The sequence below is a fragment of the Pelodiscus sinensis genome, chromosome 2, assembly GCF_049634645.1.
Source record: "Pelodiscus sinensis isolate JC-2024 chromosome 2, ASM4963464v1, whole genome shotgun sequence".
NCBI lineage: Eukaryota > Metazoa > Chordata > Testudines > Trionychidae > Pelodiscus > Pelodiscus sinensis.
Window position 1 is genome coordinate 144,132,753 of NC_134712.1, and position 19,522 is coordinate 144,152,274.

General features: G+C 42.0%; 1 protein-coding gene across 2 annotated transcripts in view; it reads left to right on the forward strand.

Moving 5' to 3' along the window:
• CTNNAL1 (catenin alpha like 1) overlaps positions 1-19,522 on the forward strand; it is a 93,780-nt gene that overhangs the window by 43,081 nt on the left and 31,177 nt on the right. For both annotated transcript variants that reach the window (XM_075921531.1, XM_075921532.1), the window contains exons 7-9: positions 936-1,136; positions 8,645-8,731; positions 18,165-18,323. In XM_075921531.1, coding sequence (XP_075777646.1) covers positions 936-1,136; positions 8,645-8,731; positions 18,165-18,323 — 447 coding nt within the window. The remainder of the gene's footprint in view (positions 1-935; positions 1,137-8,644; positions 8,732-18,164; positions 18,324-19,522) is intronic.

Here is a 19,522-nt window from a genome sequence, read left to right on the forward strand (position 1 = left end):
AGGCATGGACAACAGCTGAGTTGTAACTCGAATGAGATTATCCCCAGATGTTCTGACTGCAGGGACTATGGACGCAGAATGGCTTCGCAGGATGTATTCATGGGATAAAACCACCCAACATGCTTCCAGTTAATTCCTGTGAGACAGACAGACAAGTTCTTCTACAGGTCTCTGGAAATCAAGCCATAGAGTAGCTACAGCTGGCAAAAGTGCTAGGACCTCTTGGGTTTCGATAGCCCACACACCCACAAAAGCTGAAGTTGTAACTTGGGTCTACTTGCTGTAGTATGGATGCTCCAGCATGGCTGGGAGGCCTACATTCCCAATGCATTGTGGATGTTCAAGTTGAGACGTAGAAATGCCAAGTTTGCAGGGGTGGTTCGCATTGGTCTGGGCTTAGTGCGCTGTGTAGACATACCTGTTCCTGTTTCAGCCAGAGTTTCCCTAAACTAAGTCATCAGTAGGTGGGCTAAACAAGCTCTTAGGTGATAATTAAACTTCGAACATATTGTAGATTAGGTTTATCTTCTCATTCATGCCATAAATAGAGGGCCTCCTCCCCTTCCCCTTTCCTATTTATTTTGGGTGTCCACATCCTAAACTCATAACTCCAGTCATCTGAAGAAGTGGGCTGTGCCCACAAAAGCTCATGATACCATCTACATGTTTTGTTCGTCTATAAAGTGCTACCAGACCATTTGTTGTTCTTAACTTTTCTGTTTGTTTCAGTGGTGAGACACAAATTATATTGCTAATGGTGCTAATAAGTGAAGAAACAAAACAAAATGGATGTCTGTGGGTGGGTAAAATATTTCTTTATGGACAAAAAGTACTTAACAGTAGGCTAAAGGAAAGCTGAAGGGTGGGAGAAAATGCATGACACATCCTCTATTTACATGAATGATTAACAGCGAATTGAATTTTATTCTTTTCAGAATAAGGTGGAAGGTCTTCGGGAGAATCTTTATGTTATCTCTCAGGAGAATCTTTCAGCAATGCTGGACCTCATTCTGGAACACACAGAGGACTTTACTGATTCTGCCTACACCAGCCATGAGCACAGAGAACGCATCTTGGAGCAGTCCAAGCAGGCTAAAATGGAACTAGAGCAGCTGGTTTCAGTGTGGATGCAAGCTGTAAGAGCTTTTTAACAAAGTAAATCTTTTCATCTATACTTTCGAAAGAACAATATGTTTTTTAGCCTTTTTCTCCCTTTTTTTGTTTAAGAAAACAGGATTATATATAATATATCAAAAAGCAGTTAATATAGCAACCTCCACCCCAGTCCTCTACAATACTATGGCAGCCTTGAGGATATTTTAATAGTCCATGGTTTTAGTTTATCTCTTTCTCTTCCCCCATAATACTCTCAATTCTGGTCACCATCCTTGTGGTGAACATTTGCATGGCATTCCTTTAGGAGTTTAGTTGTTGCTCCTTAATTAATTAAAAGAATTACTGTTGAGTAATGAGATTTTTATTCTCATTCTTTCTAAAAAAGAGAAAATTCATTTTTAATTAAAAGAAGAATAATAGTGGGCAGAATATATTAAATTAAAATATACTAAATGGAACACTTAGTCATGTATCCTACTTTTCCAGTATTTTTATTGTTTAAAAATATTTCGTTCCCTGTGGAGATTTTACATCTGTGTAGGTGGTTGTTGTTTTTTTTATTTTATTTTTTTTGCTTTGATACTTAAAGTACAAGTTAATCCAGAACATTCACAACTGAAATTCCCTTTCAGGAATATGAAAACAATTGTGCAGCCCTGTCAGCCCACTGATGTAATGTTGTTGAAAGTCTAGTCAGAGGGGTAGGCGTCACTCATATTTGGGTTACATTTTGAAGGATTCCTTCCTATCTTTACACATAGAGACTGGCATTTTTAATGGAAGCTGAGGCTCTGGAGAAAATTGAGGTCTGGCTTCTCCCCAGTCTGCTCCTCTATGCTTTCCCAGGCAGAGTGTCCCATACCTTGGAATAGTAATAGAGATATAGCCGTATTAGTCTAGTCTAGCTGAAACAAAAAACAGGACTATGTAGCACTTTAAAGACTAACAAGATGGTTCATTAGGTGATGAGCTTTCGTGGGCCAGACCCATTTCCTCAGATCAAATTGTGGAAGAAAATTGGCATGACCATATATACCAAAGGGATACAATCAAAAAAAGTGAACGCATATAAAAAGGACAAATCAAATTTCAGAACAGGGGGGAGACGAGGAGGGGAGGTAAATGTCTGTGAGCTAATGATATTAGAGGTGATAATTGGGGAAGCTATCTTGGTAATGGGTAAGCATCTTTGTTGAGACCCAGGCGTAAAGTGTCAAATTTAAGTATTAATGACAGTTCAGAGGATTCTCTTTCAAGTCTGGTGTTAAAATGTCTTTGAAGCAGGATGCAGGTAATCAAGTAGTTGAGACAATGCCCTTTCTGGTTGAAATGGCAAGAAACTGTTTTTTCTTTGTGATCCTGTCTGATATCTGTTTTGTGGGCATTGATCCTTTGGCGAAGTGTCTGAGACGTTTGTCCAATGTACATAGCAGACGGAAACTGTCGGCACATGATAGCATAAATTATATTTCTGGATGAGCAGGAATATGTGTTCTTGATCTTATAACTCAATTAGTTAGGTCCAATAATGGTGTCAGCAGAGTAAATATGTGGACAAAAATGGCAATGGGGTTTGTTGCAAGGGAAAGTTCTAGGGTTGGTATTAGTGTGGTATGTCCCGTGATTGTTGGTAAGAATCATGTTGAGGTTAGGTGGTTGTCTATAGGAGACTATGGGGTCTGTTTCCCAGAGCCTCTCGGAGTTTAGTATCCTGTTCCAGTATAGGTAGTAGTTTATTGATAATGTGTTGGACGGGTTTAAGTTGGGGGCTGTAGGTGATGACAAGTGGTGTTCTATTGTTGGTTTTCTTGGGTCTGTCTTGAAATAGATGGTTTCTGGGTATTTGTCTGGTTCTTTCAATTTGTTTTTTTATTTCTCTGGGTGGGTAATTGAGGTTTATAAATGCTTGGTAGAGATCCTGAAGTTTCTGGTCTCTGTCAATGGGATTAGAGCAGATGCGGTTGTATCGAAGGGCTTGGCAGAGTAAAGAAGGTATAGCCCTCCTCCTTATGACACCTTTTTAGATATCTGAAAACTGCTGTCATGTCCCCCCTCAATCTTCTCTTTTCTAAACTAAACAAACCTAATTCCTTCAGCCTTCCCTCATGGGTCATGTTCTCTAGACCTTTAATCATTCTCGTTGCTCTTTTCTGGACCCTCTCCAATTTCTCCACATCTTTCTTGAAACGCAGTGCCCAGAACTGAATACAATACTCCAATTGAGGCCTAACCAGCGCAGAGTAGAGTGGAAGAATGACTACTTGTGTCTTGCTCACAACACACCTGTTAATGCATCCCAGAATCATGTTTGCTTTCTTTGCAACGGCATCACACTGCTGACTCATATTCAACTTGTGGTCCACTATAATCCCTAGATCCCTTTCTGCCGTACTCCTTCCCAGACAGTCGCTTCCCATTCTGTATGTGTGAAACTGATTGTTCCTTCCTAAGTGGAGCACTTTGCATTTGTCTTTTTTAAACTTCATCCTATTTACCTCAGACCATTTCTCCAATTTGTCTAGGTCATTTTGAATGATGACCCTATCCTGCAGCTTAGTCGCAGCCCCTCCCAGCTTGGTTTCATCTGCAAACTTAATAAGCGTACTTTCTATGCCAATATCTAAATCATTGATGAAGATATTGAACAGAGCCGGTCCCAAAACAGACCCCTGCAGAACCCCACTTGTTATGCCTTTCCAGCAGGATTGTGAACCATTAATAAGTGTGCCCAGGCCTGCCATGGACAGGTGCTGCTCAACATCATATCAGGGGGCTGTGGGACTGGAGCAGACCCCTGTATGCAGAGGGTGGGGAGCTACTTCAAACCCCTTTGGTTAACCAGAACCGGTAAGCATTAAGGGTGATTCTTACTGGTTAACGTTTCACATCCCTAAGCTGAAGCCTGAGCCCCAGTACTAACTGCCGAAGTTGATGCCCTCAAGCTTCAGCCCTAGGCAGGGATGCTCAGTTATAGGCTTCGGCCTGGGCTGAAGTCCTGGGGCTTCAGCTCTGGCATCCCTGTGCGGGACAGTTGCGCTCAGGTTTTGGCTTTGGTCCTCCCAAGTGGGGAGGGCTCATACTTCATTCCCACCTTCTGGGGCTGTGTAGTAATTTTTGTTGTCAGAACAGGATCATAGTGCAGCGAAGCTTGAGAACTCTTGCAGTAGCAGCATTACAGAATGGGAGTGACTGGGAATGTACCTATCATGACAATATAGTACTCAGTCTCATACACAGAGTTCTTGAGTATGGAATTAACTGATGACTAACATGCCCATAAATATTACAAAAGTAGCTAATTGGCTAAACACATGGGTTCCTCCTAAACTTTTCCTATATAATTTGGGAACTGCAACATAGCCTAAGTGTAGTAGCTTCTGTGCCATGCAGACCAGGTCTTTTCAGAAGCTTTGCTCTAATCTTAAGGATATAACCTGTAGGTTTGGTGTTTGATGACAAATTTGTTTTCCTTACTACTCTTGCCTCCTTCATCTCCCCACTAACAGTCCATACTAGCTGTGTGTTTAATGGAATGGCTAGAACAGTGCATCTTGAAAACAAGCATCATATGTTGTCCAAAGATGGCTGTGTGTGTGACCATCTGTTAATGGAGAGCAATCATCTTTGGGGTCCCTGCAGCAAGTGGAGCGCTGTCCATTGCAGAGATGGACAAAGGTGGTGGCTGTAGGGAAAACAGACTGACTCTGGCCAAGGGGAATCTTCTCTGTATTTGTAATTTTGCCAGGGGGGCCTGCAGAATTGCTAGGCCCTTGTGCAAGGTGGGGGGAGCCAGCTCCAAGCTCCTGGAAGAGATGGAGCCTCAGATAGAAGGGGTGGAGCTAGCAGCCAGCCATCCCCGCCACCCAAACCGCACCACTTGCCCCTTCCCCCTGGTGGCATTTTAAAGGGAGAAGCAGAGGTAGTGGCTGGAAGCCCTGAGTCCTTTTAAATTGCTGGGCTCCGGGGCAGTTTCCCCCTTTGTCTCCCTATCAGCTTGCCTGGATCTTGCTGAGCCATCAACCCGACACTCTCCACTTCCACAGTGGTCCTAAATCTGGTGGTTCTTCATTCTACACCAATTAATCCCCAGCTCCCAGTACAGTCCTCTTGGGTGCTCATCTGCCCGGAGATGTTCATATTTTTTAGTGAGATGTTTCTCCCATGGTTATGTTGCAATCATTGGCCCTTTTGTTGTTGTTGCTATGGAAACTGTGGCTGAGAAGACCCCTCACTGCTGACTTCTGTTCTGTCTGCTGCCTCTTGTGGCTCTTTAGGCTTCAGATAATAGGCCTCTGCTTCTTTGAGTGGTTGTATCTGTCAGAGTGCACTCTGTCCTCTTCAGGATGTCCTCCCAGAAAAAGGGTCTTGAAAGCGATATGAGCCTCTAAAGGGGAAGCTTAAAGGGCACATGTGCTGAGGAAGGAGAGGCTCATTGCTCGGTCTTCTGTCTGAGTGATTCAGTCTGCAGTCAGGTCTTCTGAGTTGTTCTTAGTTCAGTGACAGAGGAGTTTAAAAGTTACTTAACTCCTTGAGTATCAACAAGTGTTTCACTGCCCCATATGAATCAGGTGTTGGAGAAAGCCTGCTCATCAGAAGATTTACTTAGTAAGGATGCATTAAAAATGAAAAACACAAAAGGGGATTTTAATAATACTGACAAAGGTTGGTAGTGAACAGTCTTAAATGTGAGTGGTAGATTCCTGCTAACATTATGTGTTAACATTATCTGCCACAGACAATAATAAATGCTGAAATGTAGGCCACTGTTGGCTCTGTCCCTTTTAAGGTGTACCCTGTGCATTTCCATGGGAGCCATTTCCTACTTTATTTCTCCTCCAGTTTCTCTCCTCCTTAAGAGTTACTTAGAGGGAGCATTCAAGGACACATAGAGGGTATAGATTTACTACAAGTACTCTACAGTACAGCTTGTGACATGAAAAGATTTTCATTTAACTCTCTCCTTTAGCATACCATAGGAGCCAGATCTGTCTCTTATAGCTATCCTGTGTACCGTACTGTTCCTTAAAATCAGCAGTCCCAGGCACTGTTGAGTAGTAACTATATGTTCAATAAAGTCCTTGACACCAGAGGTCCTTAAGAGAGTCACAGACCTTTTCAGGAATCTTCAACTGTTCTTCATTCCTTCAATTCTGTATTAGATTAAAAAAAATCCCAAAACCTGAATCTTTTATACTACTTGTGATTCAGCAAGGTTGCTCTCTTGTTTTTGTGCTATAGTAGCTAGGACACACATTAAACTATGGTCCGTTTCTAGAACCCACCTGATTCAAACTAGGGCGATGACTAGGGCCATGGTGTAGACTATGTTTACGGATGCATAATTACATTCATTGGGTCATTTGAGGATTTATGCTGTACTTCTAGTTCTTTTCTTGATCCAGGCAACAGCTGAGAGTTGGCAGTTATTTTGACACATTCCTGGAAGCAGAGCTCAGTTGAGCCACAGATCTAAGTGAACTCTCTGTGACTCAGGAAAAGGCAGATTTAAATGCTTCTGTCCTGGGGTCACAGCTTAAAAGGTCTCTTTCCTTTCCTCTCTTGCTTCATTTTTTTAAAGTCCTCTTGCAGGTGCTTCTGGGGACTCCTAAGCAAGATAAAGCTTTGCTAGCCCTCTATTAGTAGTCTTTGAAGCCTGACAGCCGTTTAGAAAGCTTTATTTCTTGGCTTTTATTTGTACAGGACACAGATGCTTTGCATATCCTATAGAAGGGATATTTCTTAAACGTTCTCCCTCAGTCTCCATTCTTCCTCTTGACTCCGGGCAGGGGTTGCCTTATGGGGTTTAGTTTAATGGATTTTGCATGTAGAATCCATTGCCCCTGAATATCTGGGCAGTAGGGACGCATCCTGTGTCCTCAGAGGGCCTACTGTATGTCTTTGCAAAAATGAACTCTCTCTGAGGTCTCATGCTGAGTACTGCTGAGGCTCCAGGCTTCTTTGATTACTGGTAGCACTTGTAAGAGCTATGCTACCAAGTGTATTTCAGTACTTAAAACATGTTCCTTGCCATCTAAACATGATAGCTGAAAGAAACATTTCACTTGAAGTGGGCCATACCAACCTTAAGAACCTCCCATGGTATCACAGAAGTCTAAATTGCCATCTTATGCCACTTGGTTTCCTCCAAAGCACTTATCCTTATTGGTACTGACAACTTGCAATGAAAGGGACTCATTGAAACAGACACCTCCCTTGGTTCTGCAAATCTTCTGAGTACTGTAGGGCTACGTCTACACTGGCCCCTTTTCCGGAAGGGGCATGTTAATTTCACGAGTCGCAATAGGGAAATGCGCGGGGGATTTAAATATCCCCCGCGGCATTTAAATAAAAATGTCCGCCGCTTTTTTCCGGCTTTTAGAAAAGCCGGAAAAGAGCGTCTACACTGGCCCCGATCCTCCGGAAAAAAAGCCCTTAGGAATAAGATCCTCCGGAAAAGGGCTTTTTTTCCGGAGGATCGGGGCCAGTGTAGACGCTCTTTTCCGGCTTTTCTAAAAGCCGGAAAAAAGCGGCGGACATTTTTATTTAAATGCCGCGGGGGATATTTAAATCCCCCGCGCATTTCCCTATTGCGACTCGTGAAATTAACATGCCCCTTCCGGAAAAGGGGCCAGTGTAGACGTAGCCTAGGAGTTTAAACATTCCCAAAACTTTTTTTTTCCAGGTGAGACTGGTATTGTGGAGTATATTTGGCAGTTGAAAGAAAGTATAAAGAAATTCAAGAGACACTGAACAATGAGAAATATTGGTTTAAAATGTGTTTAAAAAGATAAAGTAGACTAAACTGTTATTCCTTTTAAAAAAACAATTATGGCAAGCACAGTCCAGAATCTGTATTATTCATTTGTTTGTAACTTTTAGAGTGAGTCAAGATAAGGTTTAAATCTGACCACATCAACCTTGTGTTGATGCTCTTAATTAGGATATTTTTTCCCTAACAAGTTGTGGAGCAAGAGAAAATTTCTAGTGACTACCTTTTTTTCCCCCCAACATGCATTTAGTTTTACCTCTCTTGCATAGATTGGCTTGTTTTGCAAATGAAGGATTCACAGCAACAATTCTAATGATACATTACATTTGAAATGACAAATATTATTTTGATGAATTTTATTTAAACAGTGAGGGTTGTTTTTTTATTTTGGTAAAATCTACTTCTGTGAGATTTTAAAAATTGGAATAGCTGTGGCTAGCTTAGAAATTGTTCAGACATAAGATTTGACAGCTGATACTAAATAAAACCTCTTCTCAAAAAATACACAATGTTCAAAACCAAAAAATCCTTGTTGAATAAAAATAAAGTTGATGATCTAGCATTTCTGATGATTCTTGATTCAGTGATGAATAAACAAGTGCAGTAGTAATGAACTCTTAATATAAAATCATTTGATTTTGTGTGTGTGTTGTTGGTTTTTTTGTACTTGGAACTGAATCGCTGCATTAACAAAGCCTGAGATAATTTGTACATCAGTTGGATTTTCTTTTAAAATGTGCAATCATCTTTTGCTTGCAGCAAAGCCAGAAAACAAAAGACATCACAGAAGACTTGGAAATAGCCATACTAAAAACATGCCAGTGTATGAATGAACTCAAAAGAGAAGTAAGTACAGCTTATGTAGACACCGTATGATGGTGATTTCGAATCTCCTTTATCTTTACCTGTGTAGTGCAAAATAAGGCTCTTACTCTGCAAAGACGTACACCTCAGTTTAACTGTACATGCTGTGAGTATTTCTGTTGACTCAGTTGAATGGTTTGATTGTCTTAATTTTATGCCTCTAAGTAGTATCACAGAGCCTTAACTTCCAACACTTACTCATGTGGGCAGAAGTCAGTGGGACTTAAGAGTACGGACTGTTCATGTAAGTGTTGCAGGATCCGTGGGACAACCTGGGACTGTGGGACCATTGTGCCCCCTTAAATTTGCACCCTGGGATGTCTGTCACAGCGCCCTGCTAGTGACAATCCATAAACCCCTCCAGGAGCACAACAGCACGTGGAACCTCACACCGAGCCAGAATGCATGATACTCCCAAAGCCACTCATGAATCACACAGAAAAGGGCATCAGTCACATTCCACCTGCTCCCATCCTTGGACCTCAAGAACGTACTGTTTTGTGCTGCTCAAGATGAGCAGTGCAAATATATTAATTGGTTCACCACTTCATGAATGAAAGTAGATATATACCAGCCTTTGTATACCTGGGCAGATACCGAACACTTCAGGCAAATTCACTGGTAAAGATGAAGAGTAAAACAGATTTACTGACTACAAAAGTTAGATTTTAAGTGACTATAAGTGAGAAGCAAAAAGTCAGTGCTTACAAAAATAAAATACAAGTGTGCAATCTAAACTCTCAACTCTCTTAGACTTCACATCATCTAGATTAAGTAGTTTTTCTCTGGATAGAGCAGTCCTTTATATATAGGTTTGTCCTTTAAACCCGGGCCAGTCTTCTTGGAGTTATTAGTCTTCTAAGTGTCCTGTGGCTCATAGCATAGGGGAGGGGAAGGGCAGGAGAAAAGGCCATGTGTGGGCCCGTGTTCTGTTTTATGTTTTCTGTCCCATTTGATTACGGAATACAAGTCCAGGCATATCTGGTGGGCAGGGCTGAATGCATAAGCAAGGGTGAGCAATTCTCAGTGTGACCGTAAGCAGGTGACTCACTGAATTGTAGTTCCCTTGTTTGAAACTTACCCAGGCTTTGGTAACTTTCTCTGCTGTTGTGTCTGGGGAGACCAATTCCCCAGTTTACAGCATGTTTTAATGAAAACCATAAAACACAATCTCTTAACTTCATATGCAGTAATGTCATAGGGTACGTCTACACTACAACGTTAATTCGAACTGACTTAGTTCGAATTAGCTAATTCGAACTAACGCATCTAGAACTGAAAACTAGTTCGAATTAGCGTTTTGCTAATTCGAACTAGCGCATCCACATTAAGTGGACCCTGAACCGGGGTTAAGGATGGCCGGAAGCAGTGCCGGCAGGGCATCAGAGGAGGACTTAGAGCGTGGAGATGCTTTCTCAGGCTAGCCGAGGGCTGTGCTTAAAGGGTCCCGACCCCCACCCCGGACAGACAGTTCTCAGAGTGCCCCGCTTGCAAAGCAGTCCTGGCTTGGATTGCCCGGAGTACCCACACTGGACACATCACAGTACTCGGCCATCAGACCGGCGGCACTTGCCGCAGGCTGCCATCTGGGGAGAGGGGGCAATTGGGGGGCTGCAGGAGAGCTTCCACCCCCAAAAGCCCGTAGAGCCAGCCCAGTCCTTCCCATCGGGGGCACGTACCCCATTCCTCCCTCACCTCCTTCCACTTACCCTTCCCTAGCCCCTCTTCTTGATGTACAAAATAAAGGACAATTGTGTTCAAAAATGGAATCTGTCTTTATTGAACAAAACTGGGGGAGACTGGGAAAAGGAGGTGGGAGAGGGGAAGAGAGAGGGTGGGAGAGGGGAGGGCAACTACAATGATCAGGGGTTGGGAACAGGTCCCATATGAAGAGAGGCTAAAGAGACTGGGACTTTTCAGCTTAGAAAAGAGGAGACGGAGGGGGGACAGGATAGAGGTCTCTAAAAGCAGGAGTGGGGTGGAGAGGGTGCATACAGAAAAGTTCTTCATTAGTTCCCATAAAGAAGGACTAGAGGACACCAAAGGAAAGGAATGGGTAGCAGGCTTCAAACTAGTAAGAGAAAGTTGTTCTTCACAAAGCAAAGAGTCAACCTGTGGAACTCCTTGCTGCAGGAGGCTGTGAAGGCTACAACTAGAACAGAGTTTAAAGGGACGTGAGATCAAGTCATGGAGGTTGGGTCCATGGAGTGGTATTAGCCAGGGGGTAGGAGTGGTGTCCCTGCCCAAGGTTTGTGGAAGGCTGGAGAGGGATGGCACGAGACAAATGGCTTGGTCACTGTCTTCGGTTCATCCCCTCCAGGGTCCCTAGGGTTGGCCGCTGTTGGCAGACAGGCTACTGGGCTAGATGGACCTTTGGTCTGACCCAGTACGGCCATTGTAAGCTCAGGGCTCAGGGTCGGGGGTCTCAGTGGACCCCCTTGATTTTCATGCACACCTGCTCCTGGGTGGCCAGGCTGGCAGCTCTCCTGCCCTAGACGGCCACTTTCCTGTGCCTAGTGCGGAGGTCGTGGACGAGGTCCACTATGTCCGCACTAGCCCAGGCGGGTGCCCGCCTCTTGCGGTCCCGGGCAAGCTCCCGGGAGCCGCCAGCCTGGTCCCGGGAAGAGGGGGAGGGCTGGGGGGCATCGGGTGGGTGGCTCGATCCATGCCAGGTGCAGGGTCTGCTGGCTGGGTGCTGGCAGGCTTGCACCTGGCACGGGCACCGTAGCCAGCCCGTGCCCCTTTAAGGGGTCCGGGGCCGGGAGAGGGGCAGATGAGTTTCCCTGGTGTTGGCCAGAGTGGCCACCAGGGAAACCTGGGGAGGGCTAGCCTCCCACTAGTTCGAATTAAGGGTCTACACAGCCCTTAATTCGAACTAGTAAGTTCAAACTAGGCTTAATCCTCGTGGAATGAGGATTACCTAGTTCGAACTAAGCGCTCCATTAGTTCGAATTAAGTTCGAACTAACGGAGCGCTAGTGTAGCGCCTATGAAAGTTAGTTCGAACTAACGTCCGTTAGTTCGAACTAACTTTGTAGTGTAGACATACCTGTACATATTTAGATAGTACAGTGACTTTTGCCAGATCATACTCTTTCCCCTGAAACTTTACATACATGCTTTATATGCAAGACCATAATCATAACTGTGTGTAAATGAGGGATAGAGAGGTTATAAGGTACAGCCCCCAAAGTATAGACAGTCACAATCTGATCTGTAGCAAATTTCCCAAACATGGGGTCTGTGCTGCTATAGAAGTCCTTTAAAAATTTCTTCAAAAGGAGCAGGAGCAGGTTGTACATTTTCAAATGCAGATATATAATCCACAGAGAGGCAAGAAAGGTGAGGTAATATCCTTTAGTGGATCAGCTTCTGTCCCAACTTATATTTAGCTCAGGCATGTTGCATGTTCTCCAAACACGAAGAAATAGCTGTGTGTAACTGGGAAGCTTGTACCTTCCACAAAGAAAAGCTGCCCCAATAAATGATTTTACCTCTTTTATCTTGTCTCTCATATCCTGAGGCCAATCTGCCAATTTAGTGCCAGATTCTGCTCTTGGATGCTTGCATAACTCTGATTAAAGTTTACTGTATAAAAAGGTAGTACTTTCATCACAGGTTTTTAAGAAATCTGGAGTTAAATTAATTGGTAATTATTACATTATCTACATGTAGTTGTGAAAACTGAATAAATGGCTTTTGCCGTTCCTTTGCATTTTATTTACTGCAACTGAAAAGAGAACTTGCTCATTTTCACTGTGAAATATATTAAACATGTGCCTTACAAAACATTTTTCAGGTATCTTGCTACAATAGATATTGTTAAAATGCAGCCTAAAAACCTAGACGTTAATTATTTTCCAAGATAGTTATTGTAGGAACTGCAATTATAATAGTATTTGACATCTTGCATATTTTATCTTGAAAAATTTAAAAGCACTTGAAATACTATTATATACAAAAACTACTTTAAAATAGTTTTTTAGGTGCTAAGTCAAGATCTGGAAAGCTAGAAGTAGGTTGCTCATGAAATCTCAATTTAATCTCTCTGTGCATACGTGTGACGATTCAGTCTTTAATTACACAATCATATGCTATTTTATTTTCTCCCGTGACATCTTTGCCTCAGTCAGCACATGGGATAGATGGTACTCAGCGAATGAGGTTGTGTTTGGTATTTCTGTTTATCCTCATGCAGTGGATAGCCTTATGCCTTGTTTACTGCACAGAATTCAAATTCTGGGTTGAATATAGAATTACTGATTTCCTCATGCTCTTTTCTATGGTGTTCATCACTCGAGTATCTGAGGGCCTCACAGACATATTAAGGAAGTTATCTGTTCAGCTCCCTGAGTGATAAGAGAATTATGATTCCCATTTTACAGTTGGAGAAGCAGACAAAGTGACTTGCCTGAGGTTTATTTCTGGGGGAATTCTGCACCACTTTGCATGTGCAGAATTAATGTCCCCTGCAGATATTTTTCCTCTACAGAATATGGATTCTGCTGGAGAGGCACTGCAGTTACCCTTTTCACCCACCAGGAGCTGCTCTGGTGCCAGAAAAGAGGGCAGCCAACCAGGGCAGCTACATTCCTCACAGTGTGGAGAGGTGAGGAAACACAGGACAGACAGAGTAGGACATGTGGCGCTGCTGCAGGGGATGGGGGAGTCATATGTAGATTCAGAAGGGCTAGTGGTAGGGAGAGACTAAGGCACCCTGGGGTGACTGAGTTGAACTGAGGCTGAATGGGAAGTGGGCTGCAGGGCTACATAGGTTTGGGGGATTCAGGACCACATGAGGACGGGGGAAAATATTCCTGACTAAAGTGGAAAGGCTATGGGGACTGCACGGAGCAGGCTCCTCAACTCTCTAACAGTCTCCTCCCCCTCAAAAAAACCCTGTTTGATACTTCTCCCACCCATACCTAACAATCCTCCAGGTTCTCTCACAAGCTCCTTTCCTCTTCCTCAGCTTCTCCATTACCCACGATTCCCCCAAGTCTTTGCACTTCTTCCAAGCGGTACAGTTAATAAGTGTGTAATTTAATTGAATTACTCAGAGTTCTGCATTAATATGCCTAGTAAGGAATCAATTTGTCAGAAAAACATTTTCTGAAATTTTTGTTGTCTGTATTGTTACAGGTACACTTGCTGACAAGTATTTTGAAATTACCAAAATAATTGAAACTGGCACATTAGATTGTGTTCGTTTGACAGATAAAACAAGCAGAATTTAGCTGAATTTTAAAATAGTGTGTACAGAATTTTTAGATGTTGGCACAGAATTCCCCCACAAGTTGAGGTGATGCGGTGTGTCATTGGCAGAGCTCTAATTTGAACTCTGGAACCCACTGCCTCTTATTGCTTTTCCCATCCCTCCAAACCGTTCAGAGCTGCTCAGTATACACAGCTTCAGTTTGTCTTCAGTTGCAACTGAGTGATTAGCACTTCTGTATATCATACCCCAAGAGTGTCAAATTTGGCACCCAGAAGAACATGAACACACAAATAGTGGCAACCTGCCAACATTTTTATGTAAGTGACTTGCTCATTATAAGGAAGTCTGTAGCAGAAACAATAGAATAGAGCTCTCTGTGGTGACATTCACCTTTTTTTAACCACAAGACATTTCTTGCATTCTGTACATACCTGCGTTTTAGAGCAAATTGGACAAGGGCTTGTTTTGCATACAATTTAGACTTAATCACCAGCTATCCTGTACACTGATGAGGGGCTCTTGTGCAAAAAATAGTAAGTGATAGTGCAGCTAACACTATATAATAGTGCATGTGCGTACAGGGCCAGATTTTGTTTGCACAAGAAGTGCTTGGCTTGGAAACCTTAAATAACTTTCTTATAATGTAGTTTATTATATTGTTCACTGTTAGTCTTAAAAGAGAAAAAGATAAAAAACAAATTCTGTTTTGTACAAATGTTATGTCATAGAATCATTGAATACTAGCACTAGAATGGACCTTAAGAGGTCATCAAGTCCAGTCCCCTGTCCTCACTGGGCACCATCAGCAGGACTAAGCACCATGTAGATCATCCCTGATAGATGTCTATCTAACCTGCTCTTAAATATCCAGTGGTGGAGATTCCACAACCTCCATATACAGTTTATTTCAGTGTTTAACAACCCTGACTAGTACAAAGTTTTTCCTAATGTCCTAACTAAACTTCCCTTGCTGAAATTTAAGCCCATTGCTTCTTGTCCTATCATCAGAGGTCAAGGAGAATAATTTTTCTCCCTCCTTCTTGTAACACCCTTTTAGGTACTTGAAAACTGCTATCATACTCCCTCTGTCTTCTTTTTTCCAAAATAAACAAACCCAATTCTTTCAATCTTCACTCATAGGTCATTGTTTCTATACATTTAATAATTTTTGATGCTCTTCTCTGGACTTTCTCCACATCTTTCTTGGAATGTGGTATCCGGAACTGGACACAATATTCCAGTTGAGGTCTAATCAGTGCAGAGTAAAGCGGAAGAATTGCTTCTTATCTCTTGTGCACAACACACTCATTAGTACATCCCAGAACCATGTTTGCTTTTTTGTGCAACAGGGTCCACTATGACCCTGAATTTTTTCGAATTGCAATACAGACTTCTACCACGTAAACCTGAGTACTTACTGAATTGGTTGGCAGCAGCATAATAGTTATCCTCTGTAAACCAACCACTAGAATACCGTATATAATACACTCAGTGATCTACCTATGCATGATAAGCCCTGTTTTATTGACGCTACATCCAAAATCAAAGATAAGACATATTGAGGGACATTGGAGCTATCTGGGTATCATTGGGTTTGATGTATTAGAAATTTGCATTCTGCATTCCCAACTATTGTAACCTCTCAGTGTGGTTGAAGCCTTGCTTAGTAAAGGGTTTGTAAAGGCTGTAGAACTATTAACACCTCTCAGTAGAAGTGAGTCTTGGCTGGTATGATTTAGTTGGGATTGGTCCTGCTTTGACTTCCTGAGGTCTCTTCCAACGCTAATTTTCTATGATACTGTAAGTCTAACTTACACTGTCTTGGTTCCCAACTCTTTTGTGCTGTAGGGCTTCTTATCCTGCACCTTTTAAAGGTTTGGGGAGCAGGATGGGAGAAATTGGTTCTTTTCAGCCAAGTTCTGGGTCCTGGGTGTGGTTTCAGGACCCCTTATATTTAGGTTGCCTGACATTTTTTTGTTATGAAAGATTGTTTTTTCAGAAGTTATAATATTTCCATTGTTTAAAGACCATTTTATAAACTCAGTTGGGAGGTTGCTGTGGAGCAAAGGACATGCCTAAAATTATGCTCCTGTGATTCAAACAACATATTTGTAAGAATCACTTCATTAATCACTGCAGTGTACCCACCTCTGGGTTGAATCATGGCAACATTTAACAGCAAAGGGCAACATCACATAACCCTTTACCATAGAGGTGAATGCTTGATTGAAAACTTAGCAAGAATTTAGGTAGGCAGAAGTACTGTAGTAAATTTTATTGAAGGCACTAATTAAAAAAGGCAAAAATGAAAACCAAACTTTTACATTTGCCAATTAATAATATTAGCACATGAGCTTTTTAGTACATTCTAATAATAAAAATGTAGGAAGCGGTGTGTTTGTCATGAGAGGCTTCTTACTTGAACCATTATTCTAGTTAATTTGCAGTTTCATATTTAGATCGCTATTGTGGTTATTCAAGCATTGTATTTATAATATGCAGTAGATTTATATAATGAAGAATGAAACATCACTGTGATAATTACAAAAAATGTCAAATATTCAGGCTTCTGATTGAATATTTAGTATCCTCTTTAGTCTGTTTTTCTTGTAGCCAATAGGTGCAGAAAGATTAAGAACTTTGTATTACAAAAAAACAAGTTTATAATTTATTTTCTTTTAATTTACTCATGAATTTTGCATGATGTACAATATCCATCCATTTTCAGTTTTATTAGTTTTTGAGACACACTGAAGCACTGTATGCCCCCCACAATTTCACACCTCTCTTCTGGACCCCTCTCTGTAGGCCTAGGGTCTCTGGAGAAAGCCTGTGGAGCGGGGGAAGGCATGGAAATTGGGACAAGGGATGAATGAATAGAGGCAGGACAGAGGATGCACATTGCCCCAGGAATAGATAATGTAGCCTGGGACTGTATTAGCTCTTCCATACAAGTCCTCCCCTTTTCCTACACCTATTCATAGCTGGGCCTATGGGACAACTGCAGTATTGTCAAATTTAAAGGTTAAATCTTGAATCAGGCACCAAAAAGTCAATATTGACTTAAAAATTAACGTTTTCTTTGGCCATTGGTTTCTGAGCCTGTAGGGTTTTCTTGTGCTAAATTTCTCTCAGTAATCATAAAGACTATAAACTTTTTTAAAGTGAAAGTTAATGAACTATGGCGAGTTGAGCAACATGAGCTTTAAAAATATTGCAAGACTCACAGTATGAGATTGACAACCCTGTAGCTATGGACAGGAGTGTCCCTAATAGTATGATACTAGTGGATTTCTGTTGCCAGGGAGCTGGGGCCACAGCCGGTGCAGAGCTGCAGGCCCTTGAGGTAGATAGCCTTGGCTTCCCGTGGATCCCCAGGTATCTACCAAGTAGGCCCAATAACCTACTGGGGAGAACTGTCCCTGTTCTGGGATGATAGAGAGGAATTTTTGTGGAATTTCCTCCCCAGAGCCCCAATCATGTTGCTTCCTCCCTCCCCCCCACCATGGAAGAGGGTGATGTGGGCTGTTGTTTTACTCATTTGTTTCTTCTCTTAAATTAGATCACATCCAGGTCACATTTCCAAGCTTTTCTTTGCAACATTTAAGGGTGAGATTTTTTTATGAAAGCTGTGGTTCTGATGTGTTGTGGCTCCGGGTGTTAGAATACTAGAAACTGTCTCCAGAGTCTGTGCCTTAATCTGGTTCTGCCTGTGCATCTACAGTACACAGTGGAAAGGTCCTTCCATTGTTAATAGGTCATGATGTTGAGTTTGGGTAAGAGGGAGTGTTGATCTTTCTTCACACAGAGCTGGTGGCCCAAATATCTCCTGCAGCTGATATGGAGGAGGGCCTGTTGCAGGAATGGCTAGGGGTATGCAATGCAGTATCCTTATATCTTGGCCTGCCCCAGCTGCTTTGCTGTCCATTCACAAAAAGTTTGAATACTCAGGTTTTTTGAGGGGAGAGTGGATTTTACTTTATATATCTGAGTAGACGTTGCAAACAAATCATTTTTTGCAGCGTGCCTCTGAACATACTACCTGTAAACCCCCTGCCCCCTTCCACCTTTTTGTTTTTTAATTCTTGCCTTTTGGTCATCTACTGAATCATTACTAAAGTATTTTTATTGTAGATTAGGTTCACATGTTACTTTTAATACTTATTTTTTTTCTTTTCTTTACTGTTTGTTACTGAAGCTTCACCATGCAGCTACATCATTGGCAGCAGACCTGCTAAGATACCATGCAGATCACATGGTTTTGAAGGCATTAAAAATCACAGGCATGGAAGGAAATCTAGAAGCGGTAGCAGAATATACTTGTAAGCTATCAGAGCAGAAAGAGCAGCTTGTTGAGGTGAGTTAACAATTTTATTTTCAAATATATTTAATGTAAAAAATGCCATAATCTATTTAAATGAACTATTCTTCAAGGTGTCTTTCATGTTTTAATCTGTACAATGTGTATCTGATGCTACTGGACTCCACCTTCTCCTTGAATATAGTAGCTGAGTGCAGCATGAACTTCCTCGCTGAACCAAAATTTGAGTCTACTCTTACAGAATTGGACCCACCTCCCCAGCTGTGCAGCTCCTGGTACTGCTTGCTGTGGACATAAGAACCTCATAGCCTAATTTTTGGGGCCCACTGTCACTGCATATTGGGGCCAAGATTTTCATAAATAGGAGTTAAGTTACACTCTTAAATCCACATTTAAACACTTGCCTAGTCTCTCAAGAGTACAAAACAGGTTCTGTTGATATCAGTGGACGTTTTTAGGTGCTCAGCACACTTAAAATCATAGAAATTCCTAAATATGAATTCAGGAGCTTAACTTTAAGCAAGCATTATGTAGATGCCAGAAGGTGTTTATGAGAAGAATAAAGACGCAACTTGCCAGTAACTGGAGAGTCCTCCAAGAGTTTTGCCTCCCCATGTGCATGCTTACTGCCCACATTCCTGTCTTTCTAAGAATTCTGCTTTAAATTTTGGACTGTGAGATTTAGCAGAAGAACTGGTGATGTTAGGCACATACATCCTTTATGTAACCTTGGCCTTGGATGTTGGTGCTGCCAGAAGGTGCTTGTGTGGCATCCTACAAGCATTACTTTTTTAAAGGTTCTGATGTTGACAGTGCATGAGGGTACGTCCCACAGTTGTGAATGTGCAGAGGAAATACACTTGAAGAACTTAAGTAACTGGTAAGTAAGTACTCTCTCTATTTTTAGTTCCACCTCAACATCTGCTTTTGCTGTGTCTGTGTCTGAAGCACTGGGATAATTTCCAAATGTGATATTTAGATTAATCCTGCTCCTAGTAAATATAGTAAACTGCAAAGTAGAGCTCTGTGTTTGAGAGTGTGCATAAGAGTAATTGCACTGGCTAGTGATGAATACTATAGTGAAAATTACATATGGACTTCAGTCATGAAATTAAGTGAAATGGGTTTGTAACTTTCTCAAAAGTTCTCTTTTTGGGCTGACAGCTTCTATGTTCCTTCTCAGCCTATAGGTGAGTTGTTGTTTTTTCATATTAAAAAATGAATACATTCGTTCA